The sequence below is a fragment of the Crocodylus porosus genome, unplaced genomic scaffold (assembly GCF_001723895.1).
Source record: "Crocodylus porosus isolate Cpor-Errol unplaced genomic scaffold, CroPor_comp1, whole genome shotgun sequence".
NCBI classification, from domain to species: domain Eukaryota; kingdom Metazoa; phylum Chordata; order Crocodylia; family Crocodylidae; genus Crocodylus; species Crocodylus porosus.
The window spans coordinates 1387226-1409115 of record NW_017728914.1 but is presented as its reverse complement, the minus strand read 5'-3'; the positions used below and the strand labels follow the sequence as shown (position 1 = coordinate 1409115).

The 21890-nt window shown below is 42.9% G+C and overlaps 1 protein-coding gene across 4 annotated transcripts in view; it reads left to right on the top strand.

The window, feature by feature from the left end:
- The window catches only part of NRG2 (neuregulin 2), a 333882-nt gene that overhangs the window by 280029 nt on the left and 31963 nt on the right, over nucleotides 1–21890 (top strand). Inside the window, exons 1-2 of one of the 4 annotated variants that reach the window (XM_019534789.1) lie at nucleotides 4461–4537; nucleotides 4795–4853. The exons of 2 other annotated variants lie outside the window; for them this stretch is intronic. In XM_019534789.1, coding sequence (XP_019390334.1) covers nucleotides 4838–4853 — 16 coding nt within the window. In that variant the 5' untranslated portion in view covers nucleotides 4461–4537; nucleotides 4795–4837. Of the gene's footprint in view, nucleotides 1–4460; nucleotides 4538–4794; nucleotides 4854–21890 lie in introns of those variants that run through there. One more of the 4 variants, XM_019534785.1, reaches the window with a different exon arrangement.

Here is a 21890-nt window from a genome sequence, read left to right as displayed (position 1 = left end):
TATCTAGAAGTTTAAGCCAGGCAAATTCAAAATGGAAGTCAGACCCCAATTTTTAACCATGATGACCAGCTACTAGCACAAATGATCCACAGAAGTGGTGAATATCTTCCATTCTACTGAAGAGTTTGGATCTAGACTGGACTGGCAAACAAATTACTGAATTTGACATTAAGGTCACAGCATGGGTGACATGCTATTGCCAGTGTTATGTTAAATAAATTAGTGGCCCATTTAGCCCTAAACATCTATTAATCTCTTGCACTTCTATATAGTCTTTATTATAACATTGACCCAGCATTTTACAAGCACGATTTAAATTGCAGCAAGATTTATATTACAATTCTCATTTATGAAAAGATAAATTAAATCACAGAGATAGTACATGGATTTTCCAGGCTCACAAATAAGACAGAACCCACGAATCCTGACCTCAGGGCTGCAGATGTAATATTAAATGCGTAGTTGAGTCATCTGGGAACTTGTGTGATAGACTGTGAAGATCAACATAGGTCACCAAAGTAGGCCCTTTAAACTGTATTCTGGCACCAAAGTATATGGCTTGATTTTCAGAAGTGCTGACCATCTCCAGTTCCCCTTGAAGTCAATAGTAGTTGGAGGTGTTTGGCATCTCTGAAGATAGACCACTTCCAATCCAAAAGAATTCCTTTGAAACCTGGATCTGAAAGCAGTGCCTGTAGCTTATTCATAGTTGAATCTGTAGCTTTAACTTAGGGTATTCAGGAAGGAGTTGGACAAAGTTTGTTTTTAAGCCCTCCTTGCATTCTCTTGATCCCTGGGATTTCAAGGCTCAATTAAATGCAAATGTAAGGTAAAAGAACTTAGGAGAAGGCATCCCCAAGAGGCCATTTTGGGCTCAAAAATACAAGAGCACATTAGCACTTTTGCACACACTACACACCCTGGGCTAAATCCCTGCACTAGCTGTACCAGCCCTAAGCCAGCTACATGTTGGGGAATTCCTAGGCAGCTGGAGCTAATCAGGCTACAGTGAGCCTCCAGAGAAGAACCAGGCAGCCAAAATGTGTTCACACTGGTCAACAACATGATAAGGGACAGCCTTTAAAAGCCTCCCTATTTATGGCTCTTTGTTTCCATTTGTTCCTCCCTTACCCTGAAAAAAAAGGAAACTCATTCTGAGTCAGACAATGCCATGTCCAGTACCCAAATAAAACACCTTCCGGGGAAACCTGAGGTGAGGGTGGAAAGAGAAAATCCTCTAAGGGAGATTTCTGCAGATCCTTCTTTCTGTGTATGGGGGAAGAGTTACTTTCTTCCTTGCCCAAGCTGCAGAATCAACTGTGTGCACCACCAAACCCAACTAATTTGTTCTTAGCACTGGGACCGGTGGCATTTCCTTGCCCTGGTTGCTTCTAAGGCTAATCCTATGGACTTACACTGCCAGAGTCTCCCATCTCAGGGAAGTCCTCCAGTTCAAAGGTTTCTGCCTCTGGCTAGCTTTCTAAGCTGTACAGGGTTGATACAGTACCTTGCAGCCCTGCCCTACACAGTCTCCTCAGCTCCAATCATATCATACTGGTAGGGAACATGATCTGAGCTCTTTCAAGAATTACTTGCACTTGCTGATCCTCTCATACTTAACATATTCTGTGTTGTTTTTGTATTTCCTACATGAGAGAATTGTTAAAATCAGCCAGAAAAAACCAATAAAACCCCCCTCAGTTTTTAAAGATTTAGGAGGACACTTCTACCCAGAATTTTTAGCCCATCCATTCTTTCCAAAACAGACTGTAGAAGCTAAACTATTTGGCAGTGTTCCTTTAAATAAGTAGATAAGAAGCTGAAAAATAGCTCTTTTTATTGACAGTGAATTACTTGTATATCCTTAACTCACCCACTAAATGTAAGTTTGACCCAAAAAAAAATTCTGTGAGCACTGGTACATAGTTAATCTGCCAACATCCTTTTAACTAGAAAGCTTTGATCATACTAAACACTGCATAAAGTTAAAAAACACAGCTTCTCCCCACTCCCTACAGTTTATCTATTGACTGGTATTAAGTACTATTTTGCACAATGGAGAAATCTAATTTGTGTATTTGTTACGTAGAAAAATAGGGCTAGAAGGGATTCGTCCTTTTAAAAGTATTGCATACAACAACACAATCAACTGAAATGTGAGCAGTTTGCAACTTGGACAGTTCTTACATGAAATACAGTTTTCCTGTTTGCATCGAAAGGGTCAGACATCCCTGATTGTAACTTCAATGAAATCTGGTTTTGCAAGGGAGTAATATGGTATAGAGGGTCTAAATATAGAATGGTAAACTTGGTGCATAAACAAGACTTAGGAAATAATGTACAGGCCTAAGTCTCAAACAAGAGCAAGCGTGATTTTGTAGCCTAATGTTTAGACCATTCAGGGGCAGCAGAGGTCCTGAGCTCTAGTTCTTGCTCCTAGAGCTATTTCTATTTACTACCCAGTGACTACCTAAAATGGAACCAGAATCCAGGGTCCCCCATCCCAGGGGAATGCTGTGACCATTGGATACAGTCAGGCCTCCCTTGACTTCCTTTTTCCAGTCCCATGATTCTTGCATTCATGACTGCACAGTAGCCCAGCTGCAGCAAGAGAGGTGAAGGATACGGTGCGTGCACTTGGGTAATGGGAGATATGGGCTTGAATCACATGAGGCTGAGAAGAGCACAGAACCCAGTTTTCTTGGGTGAGAGCTCTAAATGCAGGATTATCATTTTAAAGGAAAGTGGTGGTACCACTGCCATCAGAACAATGATGTTTTAACAAGAGTAAGCCCATCTCAAATAAACACCGAGCCTCAGCAGAGGACAGGGTGCTCTGAATTCTGAGTGGATGGAGGCTTAGATATGCCCCTGTGCTTAGTGTTTCCCATTGGCTAACTCTAAGTGGACTCCCACTTATGATCCATTTCTGGACCTCTGTTTGGAGATATCTGACTCTTTCCATTGATTGTACAGGAAATGTAGGCATCTAACTCACCCTCCTGGAGCCAGGCATCTAATTTTTAGGTAGACTGAAACACAAGTTGGAAGTGCATAAGGAACCGGTCTGGATTTTGTCCTTAGATGGTCTCTTTCAATGCGTGGGAGCTGTCACTGGGAAAGCTAACAGTATAGCCAGGCAGAGCCCAGCAAGCTAAATATCCAATATGATATCTCTAACCATTGTGATACCAGCCAGGGTTTGGCAGCCTCCGCAAAAAGAGAAAGGTAAGTGGTGAGAGAGCTCCTTTGAAATCACAGAGACAGGTGTGTGTGTATGTGTGAGAGACTGTAAAAGCTGAGAGTGAGGGAAGGATAAAGAAAGTACTGGGGAATTATCCAGTTGGGGTAAGAGGAAGGATGGATAAAAATGGAGATGGGCTATTAGAAAGGGAGCCTCAGGTTTTTTGATACACATTTAAATTGCTCAGGAGCTAAGGCTCCAAACTCGAACCTTTTAAGAGATTTATGACGAATCAAGTCAAACAAGACAACACATTTTTTTACTTTTACTTTTTTTCTCCTTTTCAAAGCAGTCATGCTCATAGCCCACTATATACATTAGTGCTAAAGTTCATAATCCTGGTACCTCCTGTTTCTATCTCTGTCCTGTGCCTTCCAGCTACAAACACTAGGCAGGCTCAGGGATCTGTTCTCCCACAAGACCTCCACATATTGAACTGATATGTGTGTTGTGCACACTTTGCAGCACTACAAAGCACAAAGTCTATCCTGTTACATCTATGTAATTGCTTTAGCAGAATTTTTTGGGGGTTGTACTAGTTTAATTGGTGGTCAGATTTGGCCTTCTGCCTGCAGATCATCCTGGCAAAGTAGTTGTGCCTGGAGTAGTCATGAGACCCTAGCAACTGGGGACACTTGTTCCAATTCAGCTTTATTCTCTACCCCTTCCTTAACCTTCTCATGGAAAATCGCTAAACATGTAGGGGCTCTCTCCAAAGCCCCTACACAACAGTTTCCCCTTGCAGATTGTTGGAGCTTCCAAAAGTCCTCCTGAAAGCAACTATCGTAGGAGGAATGGGAAATTAGCAGTGCATGTGTTCTTGCTATCATCTCTATCATTTTGTGTTGCTTGCTGTCAGTCTGTGTAACAGCATTAAAGCTAAGCCTCCAAGAAGATTACTGTGTAGCACATAGCCCACCCTTTTCTTCCACTTAGGGAGTAGGTGGGAGAGGTGTTTAGCAGTGGGTAGGTAAAGAGGAAGATGAGAGGCTCAGAATGAAAGGATAGGCATTGCTTGCTGCCTGAAGACTGGGAAAAAATAGAATATTGCTTTTAAGGAAAGCGAATTGCAAGAAAACACAGGTTAAAGCAGGTGCTATTCATGAAGCTTTTAATTTTTAGTTTTCCATTCATCACTATGCACTTTTATTTCTAACCTTAGCCTCACAGATGATGCCAGATTTGTTCTGTGATTTGTCCCCTTTTCCTCCTCCAGATGTCCAAATGGATTCTTCGGACAGAGGTGTTTGGAGAAACTGCCTTTGCGATTGTACATGCCAGATCCTAAGCAAAGTATGTTTGAAGACAAAAAGTGCACCACACTACCTAAAACTTCTGGGCACAGCGCTGGATATAGAGGGTCTAGTCAGGGGTTTATTTTCATCTATGGGTTAGGGTTTAGGGAAACAGGTAAGGGACTAGCCTGAAAGCAAATCCATAGGAATCTTGGAAGGGATCTGAGGTGGCATCAGAAGGGGCCTCATTTCAGTCTGTTTGGATGTCATTTTGCTACCCTGTTTCTCTCTTTCTGGTTTTCTTTCTTCCGTTAGGTGTCCAATCGAATTCACAGGGGACCGGTGTCAGCACTTCGCAATGGTCAGCTTCTCCAGTATGTCTCTTTCTACTTCTCTCTTTCCCTGTTCGTCTTAGCACTATATGACATCTCTAAAACAGGTTCTTCCTTTCCTTAGGGCCCCATTCTCCTCTTTTTATGCATATCTAGCTCTGCTGGCATTAATGGGAGCTACAGATGAGTGCTGCTAAGAGGAGAATTAAAGCCCCTGCCATCTTGAAATAATTTTCAATAGGTTCTTCTTTCATTTCTAATTAAATAGAATTTAAGATAATATTTTGCTTTTTTCATACAAAATTCAATTAAGACAAAGATTCTACAGCATGTTGTGTGAGAACAGCCTGTGTCTATTAGCATTGTTATCATGTGATGGACTGTTGGCCATAATACCAAGGATTCATTTCTGGACCTTTGTAAGTGCAATCTGAGAGCTGTCTGTATTGATCTAGGAATCAGGTATGCATGTAGATTGTGTTTACACATCCAATAGCCAAGGCAAGGTTTAGTCACTATGAAAGTAAGATTATTTGTGGCTAGTTTGCTATCACACTCCAAAGTCTTCTCTGAGTACCAGATCATGGCTCTGCAGCCTGTGATGTTCATGTAAGGGTCTGTCACAGTTGCAACATTTTTTGTCTGTCCCAATGTAGATTAGTAGGAAGCACAGCTACAAATGCAGCCCCTACCCTGCCCACACAGGATGGGATCAATGCAGTGGAGAATATACAAAGCTTGTGTTCATGTGACTTAGCAATATGTCTTGTATCTGACACAGAATTGCTCCTACATCTTCCCATGAGGAGAGGTAGTCCCATACACATCCAGTGTTGGTTTATGTTTAATTGGATGATGAAGTCTTTTGATTAACCTATTGAGACACACTCCCCACACCAGTGTCATTGTCAGCCTTGCCTGAGTAAGAACTGATTAAAAATTCAAAGCCAAAGTCTGATCTCAGTTACATCAGTGTAAGGACTGCGTTACACATTACACTGTGAGCTGTTCAAATGTTGATCAGTGTTAGCGCTAGCACGAGTTTGGACCAGTCACACGTTCAGGCCAGCGGGGGCCTGGAGGACTGAAAGGTAAGAATTCCCCCTCTCCTCCCCTCCCATTCTGGGCTTCCCCCCTGCCCTTCCCCACTCCCATTCCCAGGGTCCCTCCTTGCCCTCTGGGGCTCCCCCTCCCCACGCCCAGGGCACTCCCCTACCCTTATGTGTAGCTGCTTGTGCTGTCTGTCCCAGGTGAGCAGGCAGGGCAGGGTTAGGCAGGGCAGGGTTAACTTGTCCGCCCAACTCCCACCACTGATACTGCTGTGCTGCTGCTATTTGGGCTGAGCCCACCCAGAGAGCAGCAGCAGTGGCAGTGGCCGGCAGGCAGGCAGACAGCTACCTTTATCCTCCCCTGCCTGCTCACCCGAGACAGACAGTGCAGGTATCCACAAGTAAGCAGTGGAGGGTTGGGGGCGCAGTGAGCAGCGATCTGGCTCACTGGAGAGGGCAGGGGGGCAGTGGGCCCTATGCAGGCCATCGGGGTGGGGAGGCAGGTGTGGTGTTTACACTAGTGTGTAGCCTTTAGTGGCTACACATTAGCTGAGTAACACAGAGCAGAGATAAACATGGAGTGGCATAACTTTAAGCCACCCTAAAGAGTGTTTAAAACCAGTTTCAGGTGTTAATGTGCAGACAATCCAGGGGTTCAGAGCACCAAGAGCTGTCTAAAATTAATGTGTAACAAAGTCCTAAATCAAGTGTGATGTCTCTGCTACTGTTGGTGAACTGGTAAATTTTCAGTTGAAAGCAGGGACTTCTGACTTGGCCTTTTTCAAAGGTCCAATTATGTAGCCTTTACACCAAAGCAGTATTTACGTGTATAGCCTAGTTGATGTCAGTGGGACAGCTTGTGTAAAAATACAAATTCCAGAATTAGTTCCTGAATTAGAAACTCAGCTAAATGGAACATGCAGGTATTGTATTCAGTAAAGGAGCATGTGCTAAATCCTAGATGCTGGCTGTCCTGTTTCTACTTGTGTTCCTGCTGAGCTCTGATAGCTCATTTATTCATTCAGAAGTTGTTTATTTGTAAGTTTTATGCATGTGGGCTAGAGGATGTGTATATGTTTAGCTACTTAGCTTTTGTTTGATTTGTCCATCATGTGCAGAGTGTTTTTTTTTTTAAATTGCACAGTTCTGCTCGCTATTACTTGTGTCTAATTTCCATCAAAGATGAGCCTTATGCTGAAAGCATATTGGAGCTTTATAAGCGCAACTTTTTTCTTCATGTACATAGTGGTATCTGAGATCTATGCAAACAAATTCCCAACGCAGATTACCACAATCTCTCCTTAGATATATAATAGCAGATACTGGGTGTGTCTACATGGGCACATTAGTCTGCTGCAATAAACTCTGATGCTTACCGTACTGGAGTTTATTGCTCCTGGGTGCGCATTTACACATTTGCTCAGGATCACAATTTGTTGAACCAGGTCAGAACAGCCCTGGCTGGCAGAGGGCCCATGGGGTCAGCCTGCCAGCTGGGGCTGCTTCCCCTGGCTCAATGCACTATAGAGGGGTTGGCTGGGGCATGAAGGTATTTCAGCTTAGGGTTAGCTGGCAGGCAGCCCCTGCACTGAATCACCTTTGTGCCCCAGCCAGCCACATCAGCATCTGCATGTGTGCTGCTGCAGAGTTTTTTACTCTGCGGCAGGATAGTACTTGTATTTACAAGTACTTGTATTTACCTGTAAATTAGTTTACTCCAGCCTAATAGGGGTGCATGTGTAGACATGCAATGTTTACTGCATGGCTAATTAATCAACTACACAGTAAACGTCTCATGTAGACATGCTCACTGTTACTAAATATGTAGTACCAAACAGCAAACGTTAACGTAATGATCACTTTTATGTGCAAACGCAGTGTAGTAAGCTTTGTCTACCAGGTTCTGAATAGAGCGGAGTAAAAATTCTGTGAGAACCTCTGATATTTTAGCATTTGATTCTATCCTAAATTAGGAAATACCGAATTTTTGGCAGACTTACGCATTCCAAACATTTCAAATTGGAATGGCAACATTTGTGTTTTAGGATTTTTTTATTGTGAAGATGGTCTAATATTTTCCCCATCAAAATATATTGTTTTGTTCTGTTTTTAGTCCTGGCCTGAAATGTTTTGAGTCTGAGGCTTCCATTTACCCCATGACTGAGCTGCACTGCATCCCCCACAGCACATCATCCTGGTCAGAGGAAATTCTGCACTGCACCCAGGGAAATATATTCAGTTGGAAAGAAATATCATCATTTTTGCAAAGAAGTTCTGTTACTTTCCTCTAACAAAACCACTTTTTACATAAGCAACGAGTTTTCTGTTGTAGTGGCAAATAGCATATTCAGGACAGAAACAAACCATGGTCTGGCTGTTTTGCAAGCTTACAGAATTCAGTTTTTCTTTGGCTGTGAGAATAGTTTATTAAATTTATGATTAAAGAGATACCTTCAAACTTAATATTGCATATTACAAAAAAAAATACATTTCTTTACTTACATGATGCTTATGACACAGAATATTATAAGTGAATACATTTTAAAAATCCAGGTTACCTTTTGCTAATGTGGATAAAAAATATCAAAGAAATTACTTTCACATTTCTTTATAGATGCTTTTATATTCAGGTTCCCAGCACTGCCATATTTGGATAACAAATAGGTTTTAATTTGTGCCAAATGGAAAAACTAAGATAATTTCATTGGTTGTAGATTTTATAACAGCTATTTTTAAATGAAATTTAGACATTAAAACAGAGGCAGGCAATTATTTTGGTAGTGTGCCACATAGGCAGTCATGAACGACTCATGCCTCCTGAGGCTGGGAGGCACAGTGACCTCCTGCAGGCAGCGATGTTAATGTCAGTGGTGGGGGCATGGTGATGGCGAGCGGGGATTGCCCACAGGCAGCTATGGCAATGTCAGTGGCGAGGGCAGGCCGAGCGGGGACCGCCTGCAGGTGGCCATGGTGACCTTGCAGGTGGCTGAGGTGGTGGGAGGGTGGAAAGCAGCGACCACCCACAGACACCAGTGGCAGCATCGGTAGCGGCCAGTCTCGGAGAGCCCATGCCCCTCCACCCCATGCATTGCCTATGTAGGCAGTTCTGGGGAGCTGTCACAGGCCAGTCAGCACCCCCACCCCCAAGAGCCCAGAGCCCACAAGCCCTGTGGCACCTTCCCCACCACTGCCACCAACTCCCAGCAGCAGAGCACACAGCCCCAGCCCTGACCCTGGCCTGCTCTGTGCCCACTCCAGATTTGCCCCAGTGGAGCAGACCAGTGCCGGACCAGCCAGAACCCGCACGCACAGTCCTGACTCCAGCCCGCCCCGTGCCTGCTCCAGACCAAGTACCTACACTGAGCAGTGGCAGCAGTAGTGGTGGCTGGGAAGAAGCTGCTGCTAGGTGTGAGGAAAAAGTGGCCACCTTCCCCTCACCACTGCTGGGCCATTCTTGCTGCACCTGCCTCTGCCCGGGCTGCCCTGTGGCTCCTCTCCACTGCTACCACTGCCCTGCCGGGTGGCCTAAAGGCAGTGGTGGCAGTGGTGGAAAGGAGCCACAGGGCAGCCTGGATGCGGGCTCCAGGCAGCTGCAGCAAGAAAGGCCTGGCAGCAGTGAGGAGGTGGCGGTTGTTTTTCCCGTGCTTCCAGGAACAGCTTCTGCCTGGCTGCTGCCTCTACCCAGCGTCGGCAGTCCAGAGCAGGCATGGAGTGGGCCAGGGCTGTGAACGCAGGTCCCCACTAGTACCATGGGGCTGGGCCCAGTGGCGGCAGCAACCAGAAGGAGCCACCACTGCCTGGGCTGTTTAGAAATGCAGTCCAGCTGCATGCCCAGGGGTGGCAGGGTATGTCATGGGCCATATGGTACCTGGACTAGGTGGGACTGAAGGACCTGCCACGAGCTGGACAAAGTTCCTCCACTTGCCAAATCCAGCCTGTGGGCCATATTTTGCCCACCTCTGCATTAAAAGCTGACATTGTCCCTTTAATTATCTTTTGCACTTCATCCCACATGGTTTATTGACAGATCAGAAGCTGAAACGAATTAAATCAGGTTCAGGAACAGTTTCCAAGCAAAATGAAAAAAGATGTGCTTTGTGATTCATATTCCATGCACATTGTCAGTGCTTAACAAATAATTAGATAAAACAATAAAGAATTATGACCACTTTAAAGCCTATTAAGTGCTTATTAGTTACTTTTGATACTGACTGGACTTTCTTGATGCTACTGTAAAATTAATAATATAGATGCCTGTTATCAGGTATAACCAAGAGGTTGAGGGAGATTCCTTACAAATGGTAATAAATTCAGAACTGCAGCCTGAAATTTAGATAACTGACCCCTCTGCTGAATCTAGGCCAGATACTGAAAAGGTTGCATTCTTACCAATAGTCTTAACATGCCAAGGGGTGAGTGCCTTCCAAGAGCAGCAATATGTCCTCACATGTCACTGAGCCAAATTCTACGTTCCCTATTCATTTTTTACTAAGATCTTTCTCAAGAAAAACTCCCCTAGGCAGCAGCAGTTGCAGGATTGTACTGTCTCTTTGCCAGGTAACAGTGGATGTTTGTATTATGATTATCAGAAAAATCTATCCACAGGTCCTATGTTTATTAAAAGAAAAAGCTGCAATAATCTCTCAATAATCTCTAAACTTCTCATACAGAAATCTTTTCCATTTCCCTGTTAGGATCATATGGCTATTGCAAGTCAGTGGTGCTAATTTTTGTCCCTTTATACTGTATGTAGTGCCTCTGGAAGATATCATTGTAAGAAATATTAATAAATTACTCTACCATGTGAAAATAGAATTTAATCACTTACATTATTTTTTTTCTGGGTCAAATTTATACTATTGTGGGTTTTGCTCATGTTCTGGTAAAAGAATTTTCACATCTTTTTACAGAGGATCTCACTAAGATTTGTATTATCAGCAGAGATCCTGGTTTTCTCTTTTTAAAAATTACAAATTCTCAGATAAATCCTGCCTCTCTGCCCACAAATTCTCTGATTAAAACTCCCAAAATCCATGTTTTTCCATGACTAAAATGAAATGCCACTATATATATAGGTATCAATTGTTTATTGATGTTACAATTTTAAAGCAATTTGGAAGCCACAATTACTATTATAAAATAAAATCTAAATACTTATAAATTTTGGCATTTGATTTTGGGTTTTTTATCATGGAAAATCAGAGCACCCCCTGCCCCCTTCACTCACCAGGACATGTTTCCAGCTGCTGCTGTCCCCCTCTCCCCCCCGCTTTGTGGCACTGAGCAGCCTGGATATGCTAGTGCCTTGCCCATGCCATTGCCCCTCACCCCTGACCCCGCCACAAGCCCTGCTGGTGCTCTTCACTCCCCACCCACACCCTCCTGGGCCCTGCTGTTGCCCCTCACTCCTTACCCTTAGCCCTTTGTTCCCACCAGCCCTGCCAGAGGTTGCCCCCAGTGGCCAGGGTTATGGGGCCAGGGACCGGAGTCTACAGCCCCTTGCCTCCAGCAGGAACATCTGAGCCCCGGCTGCTGCAGTGGAGCTCAGCTGCTCCTCCCCCATGGGTGACATGGCCAGAGCAGAGCTCGTGGGAGGGGCAGGTGTGGGCTGTCTACTGCAGGCTTGGGATCTCCACCCTGCTGCCCTCCCCCTGGGGCCTCCGTGGCCTAGTGGGTGGGACCTGGAGCAGCGGGGTCAGGCGAGGATGCTCAATGCCACTTCTAGGAGTCCCCCACCGCCATAGTGAAGTGCCCCTTGCCTGGCTGGCAGCAGTGAGGGGCATGATTCTGCGCCACCACTCCTGCTGCTACCAGGCAGGCAGGGGACACGTTTCCATGGTGGCGCAGGGCTTATGGTGCCAGCACTGCATTTCCTCCCCCTGTTCTGCCCTGCCATGCGGGGTTGCATGCACTGGGCTGCGGAGGCCCTGGGGGGAGGGCAGCAGGTCAGGGAGCCCGGGCCCACATCAGGCTGCACCTGCCCTGTGCACAAATATGATGGGGGCACATGCCCCCCACTTCTGCCCAGGAGTGTGTGCAGTGGTGGGGAGCTACTGCCCCTACTGCCCTTTGGATGAGCCCTGCAGCTGCTCATTTCAGCCCTGGGCTCCCTGCCTGGGTCCTGCAGCCATGCATTCTGGCCCCAGGCCCCAAGCCCCATGTACTTCCCCAGATGGGCAGCTGCCCCAGCCTCAGCCCTGCCCAAATCCCTCCCTTCCTCACTGTGAGTTTCTCAAACCTCTCCACATCCAAGACTTACCTGCTGGGAGATGCCCTCTAACCTGCCTGGCTGCCACATGCTTGTGTATGTGAGCACATGCACATGGCGCCCCCTACCTAATTGCCCTCCTCCCACTCCTTCCAGGCCCTTGCTGCCTGGAACTCTGGCAGCCTGCAAGGAGAAACTCACCATTTCCTATGTTTTTCTCCTTTAAAGTTGAAAATCTGTTTTTTTCTCCTTTAAATGAGAAAATCTGAGTTTTACCATGTTTTTCTGTGGCAAATGAAAAACCTGGATCCCTGATGATCAGTATAAGTTCTGAGATTTTTAACTCTTTTTTAATGTAAATGCACAGCATTTGACATTAGATACACTTTGCTTGAGTAGAATCTGAGTACGATTCTCGATATATGATCCAAAATTAGCATATAATAAATATGGCTTTTTAGTTACTTTATGCTGTAATGCAAAAATAATCAGAAATGTGTTGAAAAACTGAAGCAAATCCAAAAGGTATAAAGAACAGTTGATAATCTAGCAGTAATTGGCATCCTTTGAGATGTTTTTTCATGTAGACTCAGTGCAGATGAGAGGAGTGTTATTTCATCCTATGTGTTGTAGCGATTTTCATACAGAGTACCACAAAGCACTTTTATAGACATTTGCAAAACTAAAGATTGAAGCATGCAGGGAAAGAAAGGTTAAGAAAAAGAATTAGAGATTCACTAAGAGTAAAATGTGTTGAAGAGATGTAGCAAAGAAAAAGAAAATAATTAAGACCCTGTTCCTACAATGAAGCCACTGGTTAGGACCCCTGTGCCCATTAAGAGCTCTGTTGATTTTAGAGGATCTCCTGGGAGACATTCTGGATGCCATCCAGATCATCTCTCCTCCTTTAGTTTCACCCTGGCTCCTCCAGCACACCAGGAGCCAAGGGAAGCAGAGAAAGGGCAGTTTGCCCAAAGTGGGGCATTTTCCCTGCACCAAAGTGCATGTGCAGGGACATGCAGAGCAGCAAAAAACAGTGGCACAAATTTGTGCCACTACTATTTTTGCCACTGCAAGTGCATGCCCCTGCCTGTGGAGACACACCCTAAGAGTGTTTCCTTGCCCTAATGGTGTAATCAATGCACTGTGCTTAAGCTTCAACTTCAGTTCAGAGGGTCACAATGCTAGTTATAGTATTTCCTGCACCTAAATTTTCAAAGCACATGTGGTGGTGTGGAAATTTCCAATTTTTTTCCCCATTTTCCTGCTGTATAATTATGAGGTCCAGAAAGAGCATTTTCCTGATGAAACTATCATGACTTCTCAGTCTGTTGAGCAGTTCACACTTCACAAAACAAAAGTCTATTGAGCATGAGTCAGGGTTGATAACATTTCATCCTGTCTCATAGACAGCCAGTGCTTTGGATGTAAAGTTGGTCTTTCCTCATTCAACATGTCCTGTAAAACCATAATTGCAGCAGCTATTGTTTTTCCACAGAAATCTCTCTCCCTCTCTGTCTCTTTGTCTCTCTCTGTCTCTTCTGCTAACTGAGCTGACAGAGCCAACTAACCAAATCCTCATTTTAAGTTTTATTAAATTTATTAACTGGGCACAATATCCACTGGTAAATCAGATTGTTATAAACTTCCCCATGACACTAGGACAGTATAATAAGAAGTAACTATTTGGTAACTGCTGTACTAAAGGTTAGTAATGTCAGCTTGTAATATGTAGGTCGACCTTGATCTTATGATTCTTCTCAGCCTCTTCATTTATTTCATAGATTTCATAGACATCAGGGCTGGAAGGGACCTCGGGAAATCATCGAGTCCAGCCCCCTGCCCAAAGGGCAGGAAGTCAGCTGGGGTCATAAGATCCCAGCAAGATAAGCATCCAATTTACTCTCGAAGGTGTTCAATGTAGGTGCTTGAACCACCTCCGCTGGCAGACTGTTCCAGACCTTGGGGGCTCAGACAGTAAAGAAAATCTTCCTTATGTCCAGCCTGAAACGGTCTTGCAGGAGTTTGTGACCGTTCGATCTAGCCATTTGTAACACAAACTCTTGAATGCCACTGAGAATTCATAAATAAATAAAAATTACATTTAGTTTTCTCTAAAGCTTTGGGAATTAGGTCTCTGGAACAACCCAAGAGTCCCCAGATCTCATAGTATCTTAATAGGCATAAATATGATATGGTTATGGGATCCAGAAAGATTGCTATGGAGGGAAATTCCCCAGTGCATATGATAGAATTGTTTCCATATTTAGTTTGACACTTAATTCACTGAAATTCTCTACTTGATAATCTGTAGTATTTAGAATAGTTCTCTTTCTCTCCTTTAGGTACCTGTGTCCCTGTCTACCTATGTGCATACAAGGGCCAAAATCCATTAACTCACAACTTGTAACTATCTCTTCTAAAAATGTGAGGCAGAATTGTTTCCTAAGAAGACTGAATTAAATAACCAAACCCATCCTCTTCACTTTGGGCACTTGGTTATATTTCACCTCATCTTGCTTGGCTTTCATCCCTCAGAGAATCTTCATCAAGCCTGAATTAATCTTGACGATACATCCTTAACAAGTTTGCCTTCAGCTATGCATCAAGAATAAAACAGGTCACAACTGTAAAAGCTGTTATTCTGATTTCACCTCACCTCAACTTTATCTCTTTTTGGCTGTGTTGTTCTTCTCATGATGACCCCATTGTACCTGAGGAAGCTTAGTATGATTGCATTCCACCCTGGGACTTGGAAACAATCTTCCTGCATTCCAGATTGAAACTGAAATGTATTGTGCAGCAGACTGGATGTAAGGGAATAATACTTGTTGAAGAATACAGGCAGCTTGGCCACTTCAAAAAACAGCTTGGAAGTCTTTCAAATATTTGAGTTCCAGTGGGTCTTAGATACCACCCTGTCAAAAGCTTTCTCCTGAACCAACCTTAACATGTAAAATAACATCATGCATTTTTTTCCAGGTTTTACCACATTTGCTGCAAGGATGGCAAGTTGTTTAAGACCTGCCTTCTTTTCACTACCCATACATACTCTTGTGTTACAAAGTTGGTAGAAAAACCACTGCACTTGCAAAGAAAACTGTTTCAAAAATCATGTAATTCATTGATCTTCCTGACTTTGTGTCATAATATTCTCCTTATACTGCAGAATTCTGAAAGTTTGAGAGAGCTCTATTTTTCAGTTGCCTACTTAAAAGATTGCTAGACCTCTGGCCCTATGGTCCCAAGGGTTTTGTAAAACACAGAGCTAATTACCTCATTCACTGTGAACTGGAGACATTGACTGCATTAATGTTATAAACAAAAACACTTTTGGTAAAAACAGTTCAGGGATCAGCATCGTGACAAAGTGTTGTGTTCAGTTTTTATCTAACTGAGTTTTATGGAACAATTTAGAAGTCTGTGTTACAGTTTAGCAGTACTGAGTGTTCTTTATATTTTCCATTTACAGGCCGCATCTATATGAGACACTGACTTCACAGTTGTTACTGCACAGCCACTTAGTATTTGTATAAACAGTACTAAATAACTGTGCAGTAACAGGAGTTACTGTGGAGTAGCATCACTGAATGGCTTTTAGGTGACGCTGACTGACTGTAGTTCATTACTACTGTGCAGTAGCATTCTGTCATGCTTTGTGCCATATGCCGCTACTGCCCAGTAGTAACAAGCTACTATACAGTCAGTGTCTCATGTAGACACAGCCACAGTCTTGAAAATTCTTCCAAAATTAAATATTCCAACTTTTTTCCTAAAAGAAGTAATTCAGATCTTGAGGAGAACCTAAGATCTCATTCATCTCACTGTTGATTTTTAGAAGATTGTATTCCCTATTTTGATGAAGCTTCTTTAGGTCCCTTTTTTGGCATTATTAAAGTTTATATTTATGACCTGGCTTATATAAATTCCTGGAATGGAGCTGGCTGACTTGCACTAATTTCTGATGTAGGCTAGTATGTTCTTTTTTTTAATTTCATATTTCATACTTCTTTTGAAAAACTAATTTTGATACATAGCTTGGTGTTTTTCCCCTAGTTTGCCAAGACATCATATAACAGCATTTTCTAATCCTCGTAGAAAAAACAGATTTTGCCTTGAACTTGGTGGTCCATAAGACCTCCTTATTCAGGCATCAAATCCCTTTTGCTAAGTGGAGACAGACAGTCAAGGTTATTGTACACTGTACCGTATGGTGATCTGAAAACACATAATGAAATAACTTCGCTTGTTAAAGCATACCTCATCTATTCTGCTCTTAGCAGCACATTTTATGAAAATGAATCCTGAGTTCCTACTTGTATATATCTTTACATTCTGCTGCATTCTGTCTTTTACAGTGTAGCCAGACTGCTATCCAAGTTTCTGTCTTTATACTTCAACATCCCTGCTATAGATGTGAATTTTAGAAAACATAATCAAAACTTAAAGGAATGAGGTACTCAATACAGCTTTTGTTATATCTATTCCAACAATGAAACCAGTTTTAACACAATTTGAGAAGAGCGCAGAGATAACCCAGTTCCAGCTACTCTGAAAAACAGGAGGTCATTTTCCTAGTCAGAAAGTGCTATACATTAGGCTGTGCGAAGCTTCAGTCACTGATTGGATTCAATGGAGATTTGGCCTGATTCAGCAGCTGAATCTCTGAATCCAAATAGAATCAGGAGATCCTTTAATCTCTGCTAATTGAACTGGAACCTTCTGAATCTATTCGGAGAGATTGGACGATTTGGACGTAGACACTGCTTTCTATGTTTTTTCTACATACCTCAAGATACCAGGCAGCTCATGAACGCTGAGATGGTGGGGTGGATAGTATCCCACGGGAGCATGGGAGGTCCCCAGTGCGCTTAGCAGCGGACCCAGAAGTGGACTGGAAGTGCTTCCGGTCCATTTCTGTCTCTGCTGCCAAGCATGTGGGGTGGGGAGGGGCGGGGTTATCCCCTGCACTTGTGGGATCCATCCACCCCACCATCGCAGCATTCATAAGCCGCACCTGGTACCTCGAGGTATGTAGAAAAAACATAGAAAGCTATGTCTATGGCTGAATTGCTGATTCTGTGAATCAGAATCGAATGTTCAGATTTGAATTTGGCTAAATCGAATTGGGACGGTGATCTGAATCAACGAATTGAATCACTGTCCCCTGAATCGGGCTGAATCTGAATCAAATATGGCCTGCTTCTCACACCCCTACTATACATTACATTATTGATACAAAGAATGCTTTTCCTTCTGGTGGGAAATAGAAGTGATCAAAATGTATTCATCTAGAAGGGTTCCTCTTGGATCCACACCTTTTATCAACCCTCTACAGAGACTTGCACTGGTTGTGTTCTGTGCAGTGATTGCAATAGCATGATCATGGCACCATCTGAATGTTTTTTTCCATAGAAGAGAGTGGCCTCTTCACCAGTCATTTTTTGCATCGAGTAAGTGTCTTCAAAGAGAATCTTCTATAGCCTCAGTATGAGATACTGCACCCGCATTTCATATCTGATGGATTCTTAGTCATGTTCATGTTGCTACAAAGCATAGGAGTGTCTACATAGTTGAGCTAGAAAACATCATATTCTCACCTCAGCTCTACCATGGATATTTAATCATTGCTAACGCTCTCATTTTCCCACTTTGATCTGGAAATAGACAATTTTTTATCAAATGAGACCAGCCTTTTTTCTTGAATGATCAGATGATAAATATCTCTTAAGATCCAATTCTGCTTGCTTGGAAGTCAACTGGAACCTTTCCCCAAGTGGTAGAGGTGCTGTTAGCGGCTTCTTGAAGACAGGAGCTTGATCTTCTCAGATCAAATAAGAACTGACTTGCAGTCTGGTTGTATGCATTTAGGATAAAATTCACTCCTTTACAGAAAGCTACCAGAAGTCCTATCTGAGTCTTCAAATTATAGTTTTAATGGGACTGAAGGATACATACGCCTGAATTTCATGCTTCCTCTGCATGCCAGTTAAAGTACTTCCTACTTGATAATCAGAATACTGGCAAATAATAAAAAGAAAACATTTCCTCTTATTTGAAACAGCTGTAGAAAATGTGTTCTTATGGAAAGATAAAACCTCTATATGCTTTTCATTGTCTTTTCTTTTTTACTCCTCTTACTCATCTGAATTCAACAATTACATTTACATTTCACAAACACCAAGGAAGTACCCTTTAATGATATAACTACTGACCATTTAATTATAGGGTAATTACCATGTCTTCTTGTGTCCATGCTATTACAGAGGATTATAGTTTATCAGAATAACAGGGTTACATCCCTCCCCTGAACTGAAGTGCAGGCTACACATTAGGCTCTAGTAAGGTTAATTACACAGTAATTAACAGGAGCCTGCTAATACTCTGCTTTTACATGACTTTTCTATCCCAGAGTGACCCACTAAGTCATTTTTATTAATACAATACAGTGCAAGCTAAATTCCTGTGCAACTAAAGGAAAGTTATAGAATGACTGCTGTTTAGGATTTGAAATATTATCCTGCATTCCTTTCTCTTCAGTGCACTGTCTTCTTTTGCCATATTTCTTTGGGTAGAGCTTGGCTTGCTGTTCAGATTTTTGGAAGAAAATTATAACAGTTGTGCAATTAGAATCACTCAAGTGTTCACAGATTTTATTATCCACAAATGTATTAGTTATCCCTCAGATATTTTTTCATTTTGTTTTCTTTCTTCAAGCTATTGGCCTGGGGGCAAAGGGAGGGTCAGTCCCACCCAGTCAACCTTTTGTACAACCCAAAGGTGTTTTGAGAAGGATAATTTATGAGAGAAGTGGGAACCTCTGTCATGCTTTTTAGGTGCTTTCAGGCCAGGGGAGCTCAGACTTAATGGTCAAAGTATATGCGAATCCTCTAATTCCTGCTTATACCTTCCCAGAACTCTAAAGTTCAGTGGTGGCCATTTTATCTTGAAGTGTTGTTCACAAAAAGATAACAAACACACGCTCAAAGCACTACATGGCCATAGCATTAATAGGGATTTGTTAACCATAGGTCTGCTGCTCTTTTGTCCTCCTAGCTATGGAGAAAATACAGAGGGAAGTTCATTTGTAATGAAGTAGACCCAACAAGTGTTTTAGAGCCGACAGTATTTTAGTATACTGGCGGGTTTTTTTACTTAACAAGACAACTTTTCCACTTAAAAGCATATACTGGGCACATCTACAAGTGCCCCCCGTGGCACAATTGTTATTGTGCTGCCATTTAATTCTTGTTTTAGGAAGTACTAAATGACAGCAGCTCAGTAATGGCCATTACTGCACCTTCCCAGCAGCGCAGTTATTTTTAGCGGCTACATCACCGTAGCAATGCGCTATAGTGACCTAGCTCATCACTACGGCAACATAGCGTCACATGTAGATGTGCCCACTGTGAACAAACTTAGTTCCATGCCTATGGTGTTCCTAATGGCTCCACAGACATTTATGGTAACACTAATAAAACATAAAATTGAGTAGACTTTTCATCTTTTCTTCACTTTGTTTTATACTGATCTAAATTACACTTGGATAAAGAATGGGCAAACAAGCAATCATCTCCAGGGACCTGCAGAGTAGGGTCCAGATTCTAATGCACCTGTTTAGGTGCCTAAATGTGATGTCACCTTGCTGAAGTCCCTGAAAAATAGCGCACGTAAAAAATGAGTGGTTCTTCTTGCTCTTAGCTGTTTTTTGTGACCCAAAAGTAAAATGTTAGTGTGTTACAAAAGTCTCTGGATTTTCATGGACTCAAATAGTGAGAAATCAAACCACACTTAGTCTTCTAAATCCCCCTAGAGGCCTAAGAGGTGCAACTGAATCTGGCAGGGGAGCAAGTAATAACCTGTTTTCCTTGAGAACAGCTATCCTGGGATAGATGCAGACAGGTGAAACCTATGTTAGAATAACTGTCACAAAGCAATATTTTATTCCTGATTCTTTCAAGAGGACATCTCCACTAGTTTGAGTGAAATTACTCCATTTTAGGGATTTTTGTCATTTTTCCATTTTACTGGTGCAGTGTGAATTACACCGATGTATATGTGTCTTCTGTCCATTGCCAGAGAGAGAAAAAAGGAGTGAGATACATATCAGCACTTTATTTTTTTTAATAGGAGTCCCTCACCCCTTTCTTATTTGCTCCCATTTGTCCCTCCCCTACCTGCCATTCCCAATTCACTTTTATCTTCAAATGTTCTTGTTTGAATTAAACAGTGTCCCTGGTTATTTAAACATTTCTAAAGCTACTTGCTATAAATAGCTGCCTGTCCATTGTACATTGACATCAGCACATGATCAGCACAGAATTGTCCTTACCATGACATTGGTTTACTGAGTGCAGATCAGGGCAGTGACTCATCTTCCCAGAAAAGCAGTTTGATTCAGTGGGATTAGCTCTTTTTGTAATGTGCATTTCCATTTCCACCTATTCCACATTTATTTCTTTTGGATTTTCCACTCTACTGGGGCACTGCAGAAGAGTGAAACCCAGACTTTAAATGCTAGCATACCTCTAACTGCAGATCTATTCATTGCCTTTTCCTGTTGTAGCTCCACTGGGGTGGTGCCAACTTGATCCATAGCTCTGCTTGACAGCACCATCCTGTCCCATGTGTTTCAGCACTACTCAGGCTGAAGTATTCAGCTGCAGTGATAAAGGCTTGGTGAGAGTCTGTTTTCTCTTCCCAGTGATTCCCAAGGAAACTGAAGAGGCCCTTATTGTGTCTGAATATTGGATAAGTAGGGAAGAAGCATGGTCTGACTGTGAAGAGAACTGGGTTTGTTTTTGGCTGTGATGTTGACTGGCTGTGTGAACCAATAAGTCACTTGGCCAAAACTCTCAAGCTTTGGTGCCTAAAGTTAGGTACCTAAATGATTAGGCATCTCAGACAAGAGGTTTGACTTTCAGAGCACGGTGATGAGGCACACACTCAGGTCCCTGTAAATCACCTCTGCTTCCTAATTTCCAGGCTTGTGGGTGTGTGGAGTGGGAGCAAGTAGGCAGAGCTTGTCTCTTGGTGGTAAGCTCAGGCTTGGCAGAGAAGCAATACAGACCTGGCTTCAGTAAATGATGAGCAATTGCAACACCAGTTTGCTACAAAGGAGAAGTGTATATGTGAGAATGATGTGCTTAGGTGCTAAATCTTGACTGAAGCATGTAACTATAGGCACTCAAGGTAGAAGGTTTTGGTCTTAAGGGTTTTTTGGGTTTCAGTTTGCTCTTGTATGGTAGGGAAAGTACTCTTTTACCTGCCTCAATGGAGCCCTGTGAGACCCAGTTCCTTAAAGTAACTTTCCAAAAAATGTGTCATCAAGCCAAGGAGAGAAGCAATAGCCTGCAGGTTGGATAAAATATTGAAAGTGGAACGTCATGTCCAAAGCCCTTGGCTGAGGGCTGTGAAACCCCTACATTGTGACCACATAAAGAAACCAGCATATGACTTTAAAATCACAAAGCTGCCATGTCACAACACAGAAGGAGCTGGTTTCTCACACCAGTTGATGTGTGCCTTTGGCTCAAATGATCTTCTGTGGGACTCAGTCATGAAAGGTCTGGTCCACTCTGTATCCTGTTGTCTCCTCATAGCATGCTTATGGTTTTGCTACGCTGCATCAGACTGTCCTTGGGAGCATGACTGTGGAAAGCTACCCAGTCTTTTTACTCCTGTTTTGCATGCACAAATATCTAATGTTACGTAGCCTCTTTGTGGCTTCTACTCAAGGCTCATTAATGCTGCTCTCAGGCTCAGGGGTGTTTTTAGAATGATTTCACAGCACTTTTTCCTTCTTTGGTGTAAACATTTTCA